This window comes from Plasmodium reichenowi, chromosome 4 (genome assembly GCF_001601855.1).
Source record: "Plasmodium reichenowi strain SY57 chromosome 4, whole genome shotgun sequence".
NCBI classification, from domain to species: domain Eukaryota; phylum Apicomplexa; class Aconoidasida; order Haemosporida; family Plasmodiidae; genus Plasmodium; species Plasmodium reichenowi.
The window spans coordinates 701,339-708,570 of NC_033649.1; the positions used below are offsets into that span (position 1 = coordinate 701,339).

Sequence of the window (7,232 nt, forward strand, 5' to 3'; positions counted from 1 at the left end):
TTTTGGCTAGATATAAAATATTATGAACATATTCATAATGTGGTTATGTTATATGTAAGTAAAAATGAGTGTAATAAGTCAAAGGAAAATATAAAATATATACAATAAACCTAAAGAGATGAAATGATTGTATTATATATATATATATATATATATATATATATATATATATTTAGTTAATTAATTTTCCAAAATAACAAATATTTATCAAATTTTTAAAACTCGTAAGAAGGAGACATGGTAATAATCAGTACGTTTATAAATACATATTTATTATTATGTTAGTGACAATTCTAAGTACATTAATTTTTTATTTTTTTCATTTACTTTAAATGTAAGGTGTATTATACATTGTAGACATTTTGTGTGTATATATATATAAGAATATTTATTTGTTAGTGTACATACATATATATATATATATATATATAATTAAATAATAATTTCTACATTCATATTATGTTTTATTAATAATTCATTTATTTTTCCTTTTTATAATACTTGGTAATATGTTTATTAATTTCATTCTCTACACATCATATTATTAATTAGACTATATGTGTATTTTTTATTTTTTATTTCTTATTTTTTATTTTAAGTTTGGAAATTAATAATTCCTTATTAATCAATTGTAACAAAAAAAAAGAAAAAAGAAAAATAAAAGCAAAATAATAAAATTTTATAAATAGATATTTGATACTTTTTAAATTAAAAAATGAAGACTGTTTATTTTATTTTCCTTTTTCATATCTTATTGATGTACTGTTATTTTTGTGATCATATGAATGAGACGAAAGAAGAAAAGACTAATATGAGGAATAACAATTTAAGTAGAGTAACTATAGAAATACTTCCTTCTGATGAAGATAATGATGTTTTTGATATAAATGATTCATTATTAGATGAACTTATAGGTATAAATAATATATAACTTCTAATATATCATGTAGTATGGAGGAAAATATATATATATATATATATATTAAAGATAATATATAGTACACATACTTATTTTAATAATATTATTATTTTTTAAATGATATATTTCTCATTGCATATATGAATTAAATATTTATTATTTTAATTTTAATTTTTTTTTTTTTTTTTTTTTTTTCTTTGTGTGTTATTGTTTTAACTGTTTCATGTAAATTTATGAAACGTGAATAAACGTTATTAAAAAATTATCACTTTTTTTTTTTTTTTTTAAATATATATATATATATATTATGAAGTGGAAAAACTTAAATTATGAAGATATATATAAAAAAAAAAATTAAAAATTATTATAATATATATATAATGTAAATATTATAATTTTGTTACCTTTCGCAAATATGTATATTTTAAAATTATGTACATATATAGATAAATGTATGTTTGATAAAAAGGGTCATGTATAATATGTGTCCATATATATGTATAAATTAATAAATTTAATTATATACATATATATAAATATATATATTGGGAATACATTTGTACAATTTTGGTTGACAAAAAAAATAATATATGTATCAATAATTATCCATGCTTATTTATTTATTTATTTATAAGTATTACATTATAACAAGTTAATATACAATATATCATATTATTATTATTTTATTTTATTTATTTATTTTTATTTTTTTTTTTTTGGTGTTATTTCAATATGTAGATTATGCTATTTGTATGAGGAAACGTGGTGTACTTTTTTTTACTAAAAAAAAAAAAAAAAAAAGGAAATATAATTTTTTATAAATATCTACAAATTAATATTTTATTATAAAAAAAAATATATATATACATATATGTATGTATGTATGTATAATATTTTTAATTTTTAATTTTTAATTGAAATAAACATTTAAAAAAATGACAATGTTATTTCGTTGAATATTTTTATTTTAAAGTGGGAATATTAAAAAAATTTTATAAGAAAAAAATATAATAAAACAAATTAAAAGTAATATAATTATATATATTTGTATATATTTATTTATATATTATTTAACAAAATTGATATAAAGATACATATTATTGTTCAATTTTATAAAATTAAAAAGGTAGAAGAAAATAATATTTCACAAAAATGATAAGAGCAATAAATGATTTTTCTTCAGGTTCTATGAGATTTATTTTTTCTGTTGGTTTATTAGTCATTTTAAAGAATATTTTGTATTTCTTTTTTTGGCTATTTTATTATGTAAGAACAAATTTTTTTATTGTAAAAAAAAAAAAAAAAAAAAAAAAAAAGATGTATAAATGTTTGTGAAATATTGTGTAAAATATATTGCATCACATTTATTTATATGTATATTTATCCTTTGATATATTAACATATTATAATTTAATAGATAATCTTTTTATTATTATTTTTATTTTATTATTTTATTTTTATTATTTTTTTTTTTTTTGTAGGTAAAATCCAAAATCATTTTGAAAAATTTGAAAAGTTATGGAGATACAATTATTATAACTGGTTGTACAGATGGGATAGGAAAAAGTTTAACATATTCTCTAATAAATCAAAATGTAAATTTATTATTGATTAGTAGGAACGAATCAGAATTGAAGAATATGAAGAGAGATTTATTAGAGAAAAATAAAAATTATAAAGGAACTATTGAATATATTACTTTTGATTATAATGCTAATGACTTTAATACGTACAAAATAATAGAGGAAAAAATAAGGTCTATGGATATAGGGATATTGATTAATAACGTGGGAGTATCTTATCCTTATCCTTTAGTATAAAATAAAAAATATATATATATAAAGAAAATGATATACCTATGAATATAAATATAAATATATATATATATATATATATATATTTTTTTTTAGTATTTTCATGAAATGGAGCCACAATTAATAGAACAGTTGGTCAACGTAAACTTACTTTCTTCGTATTATATGACCAAACTGGTTTTACCAAGTAATGAAATATAAAAGAAAATATTACAAAAATGAGAACTGGTGTCTTATATAAATTATACTTATGGTCCACACAATATAAATATATATGTATATTTATTTATTTATTTATTTATTATAGATATGATAAAAAAGAAGAAGGGTTTAGTTTTATATACGTCTAGTGGAGTAACGTCCTTGAAGTCTTGTCCCCTATATACAATTTATGGATCAGTGAAAGATGCCATTTGTTCTTTTGCCAATTCTTTAAGTGTAATAATATATATATATATATATTTTTTTTTTTTTTTTTTAATTTTTTATATAATATATTTTTCTTATTTTATCATATAATTTCATTTTTAATTTATCCAGGTGGAGTTAAAAGAGTATAATATTCAAGTTCAGTGCCATGTTCCTCTTTTTATTGTTACAAAGTTGTCGAAAATAAAAAACCCAGGAATATTTGTTCCAACTTCTGATATCTATGCTAAAAGTGCTATTCGAAAAATGAGAGAAGGTAATGTATTTTCCTATAAGGTAATATCTTCACCTTATTTATTCCATAAGTTACAAATTTTTGTTTATAATTGTCTTCCGAAAATGATATTTGATCTTCTTACTTTTGAATTTCTCAAGATTGTAAGATTAAAGGCATTAAAAAAATTGAAGAAAAGGGAATAAAAAAAATATAATAATTAATATATATATATATATATATGTATATATAATATATTATAAATTTTAAAAGCCCATTTGCCCATTTAATTAACACACAAATGTTTATATTCTGTATATATATTTATCATTACATATAATACTATTTTTTAATCATCAGTTTTTATATTTTTAATGTATATGAAATGAGAAAAGATATCCATTTATTGTTACATTTAAAAATATGAAAAAAAAAAAAAAAAAAAAAAAAAAAAAATATCTGTTAATTTATTTACATTACATCTATATATAACGTTTAAAGTTAATGTAAAAAATAATGAAAAAGAAAAATCCACAATAAATGATATAATAACATTTACTTATGGGTAATATTACATCAATTTATTATCACATACGTTAGACGTCTTATTATTATCCTTTTAAATATATATTTTGCTTTTGTTCAATGTTAATTTTTTCATACATATATATATATATATATATATATTATATACACATAAATTTTTATAAAAGTTAAAATACGTAGAATAGTTTTATTAATCGTATACTTTTTTTTTTTTTTTCTTTTTTCATTATTTTAATATATTATTAACCGTTGTTATGAAATTATGAGCGTATAAACAATTATTAGTTCCTTTGAAGTTCTATCATTTTTTTAATGTAATAATTAACAGCACAAAAGAAATGAAATATCCTTGAAATTTGCAGATCAAATTATATATATATATATATATATATATATAATATTTCTTTTATTTATATAATATTAATAATATATAAAATGTAACAAATTAAAAATTGTTCTAGTTCTAAGTAAATGTTTCTCATAAAAAATATTTTGTATATTTAAACGTTTCCCCCTTCAGTATATTATAAAACATCATATATATATATATATTATATATATATTATATATTTATAATATGTATAATATATAATAATATCCGATGTATTTTTTATATTATTCTTATTTTTAAAACTTTAACAATTGTTTTTTATTACACTTTTGGGCGTTTATATATTATTTATGCTTATCTTTAAATATGTATAATATATTTACTTTTTCAGAAATATAAAACTTCAACATTTTAATAAATTTAATAAAATTATACTATTTTTTTATAAATGTTGAAGTTCAATTTAAAATATTACTTGAATAAAATTATACATACATATATAATACATATATTATATATATAATACATATATGTAAATATTTATTTTTTATTTTTTCCCTTTCATTTAATTCTGTATCTATTGAAAATGATAAGATTTAAAAAAATATGAGAGAAAGGGAAATAATTATTAAGAGTTAAAAAAAAAAAAAAAAAAAGGAAAATCCTTTATCATTTTTTGTTTTTCATTTTATTTTAATTTTTATATATTTTTTAAAATGTATCATGTTACTCGTTCATTTGTGTTATTTTTAATCCTGTTCATTTTTTTCCACGTAGCAGGAAATTTTGTTTTGTCAAATGCTAACAGTAATAATGTAAACAAAAATGGATCTAATAAAAAGAATAACGCAAATAATAATAATATGAACAAGTCAGGTGACAAGAAAAAGGCAAGTAAAGGAAAGAAAGGGAATGCAAATGATAATATGAATGAATTTAATTTTAATTTTAATGATCTTTTAAATGAAATAAATAATACAACTACTAATGATAATGATAATAATAATGATAATAATAATAATTATAATAATAATAATAATAATAATAATTATTATAATGGTAAGAATGAAATAAATGAAAATAATTTTAATGAAGAATATAATAAATTAGAAAAGAATTTTCAGATGAATGCTGAAGATGATGATAACAATAGAGGAGATATAAATATGGATCAATTTAATGAAAAGAAAAATAATTTAAATGAGGATAATAATAAAATGAAACCTAATGCAAATGATTATCAATATAATGAAAATGATGCTGACACAGATAGTGAAGAAGATTTGACAAATATATGGAATAAAAATATGCAGAATTTTGAACCTTCTACTTTATTAACATTTGAAATTCCGTCAAATTCAGAAGAATATTTATTTGAAGAAGTACCAGAAGTGAATACATATTTTAGAGGTGTATTTTATTCAAATAATGAAACAGATGATAATATTATTGAATTTTTAATTTCTGATCCAGATGGACAAGTTATATATAAAAAAGAAGCTAGTGAAGGTATCTTTTATTTTTATACCAAAAAAGTTGGTATTTATACATTGACATTAAAAAATAATAAATGGATGGGCAAGAAATTAACTACTGTTGCTTTAGGTTTAGGAGAAAATCCTTCATTGAGATCTGATCATGTTAAAGATTTCACAAATTATATACAACGAATTGTTGCAGAAACAAAGAAATTAAAAAATGAAATTAAATATTTATCATCAAAACATATGAGACATATTGAAAAAATGAAAAAAATTACCAACAAAGCATTCTTATATTGTTTTATAAAATTATTCGTATTAATAGTTTTGTCATTATTTACTATATATTACATTAAAAAGTTAGTATCAAATAAAAGAGTTCTATAAAAAGGGAAAAAATTAAAATTATATATATATATATATATATATATATATGTGTTAATATTAATACTATCCTATGTATATGTCGTATTATGATGATCACATTGATTTAAAACCCTCTTTTATGAGATTGATTCTTTAATTTTTTATTTATTCAGTAAAGTAAAAGAATAATTTAACAAAAAAAAAAAATATATATTTTATTTATTTTATTTATGTTTTTTTTTTTTAAAATTTGTACCTTAATAAAAAAAAAAAAAAAAAACAATATATTCAAATATTTAGTCTTCCTTATATCGTAACATTGTTACAAAAAAAATAAACCAGACTTTTATGTGTTTTATTATATTTATATATTAATCATTTTTTTTATATTTTTTTAAGAAAAAAACTTAAAGTTGACTCTTTTCATTTCTTTTTTTTAAATTATTTATATTTATATATATATTATTATATGTAGTAAATTTTATATTTCCACACCTTGGAAAAAAGGGAAAAAAAAAAAAAAAAATACATATAAAAAAAATTTTTATAAAATTCAATATGTAGAATTTTATAAAAATTTTCAATAATTTTCTATAATTCCTATTAATAGGCATAAAAAAATTAGACAATAAGGAATTAAAAAAAATGATTAAAAGAAATACTACAGTTATAATATAAATTAAAAAATTTTAGAACAAACTTTTTAAAGAAAGACTGTTGTAAAATAAAAAAAAAGAAAAAAATTCAAAAAGAAAAAAAAAGGAGATTCATTTTAAATATTATATATATATATATATATATATTTATTTATTTATATATATATGCATACATTATTAAATTTATTCAAATTTCACTTATATAACAATATTATGAAAATAATAATAAAAGAGACAAAAAATATAAACAATAAGACACAAAAAATAAAATAAAACAATACATATATTTAGTTACATATAAAATAGTTACACTTTTTTTTTTTTTTTTTTTTTTTTTTTTTTTTTTTTTTTTTTTTTTTTTTTTTTTTTTTTTTTTTTTTTTTTTTTTTTTTTAAATATAAAAAAAAATTTTTTTTTTTTTTTTTTTTTTTTTTTTTTTTTTTTTTTTTTTTTTTTTTTTTTTTTTTTTTTTTTTT

The 7,232-nt window shown here is 16.7% G+C and overlaps 3 protein-coding genes across 3 annotated transcripts; all 3 read left to right on the forward strand.

The window, feature by feature from the left end:
- Positions 1-715: 715 nt before the first annotated feature.
- Positions 716-931, forward strand: PRSY57_0419100 (hypothetical protein; the record flags this gene model as incomplete). The annotated part of the gene is made up of 1 exon (XM_012906044.2): positions 716-931. The coding sequence occupies one exon, from the start codon at positions 716-718 to the stop codon at positions 929-931; it is 216 nt and encodes a 71-aa protein (XP_012761498.2).
- Positions 932-2,071: 1,140 nt separating this feature from the next.
- Positions 2,072-3,582, forward strand: PRSY57_0419200 (steroid dehydrogenase, putative; the record flags this gene model as incomplete). Its single annotated transcript, XM_012906045.2, has 5 exons — positions 2,072-2,185; positions 2,401-2,733; positions 2,830-2,920; positions 3,041-3,171; positions 3,274-3,582. The coding sequence occupies 5 exons, from the start codon at positions 2,072-2,074 to the stop codon at positions 3,580-3,582; spliced, it is 978 nt and encodes a 325-aa protein (XP_012761499.1).
- A 1,387-nt stretch (positions 3,583-4,969) lies between these two features.
- PRSY57_0419300 (transmembrane emp24 domain-containing protein, putative) lies at positions 4,970-6,121 on the forward strand (the record flags this gene model as incomplete). Its single annotated transcript, XM_012906046.2, has 1 exon — positions 4,970-6,121. The coding sequence occupies one exon, from the start codon at positions 4,970-4,972 to the stop codon at positions 6,119-6,121; it is 1,152 nt and encodes a 383-aa protein (XP_012761500.2).
- Between the last annotated feature and the right edge of the window lie 1,111 nt (positions 6,122-7,232).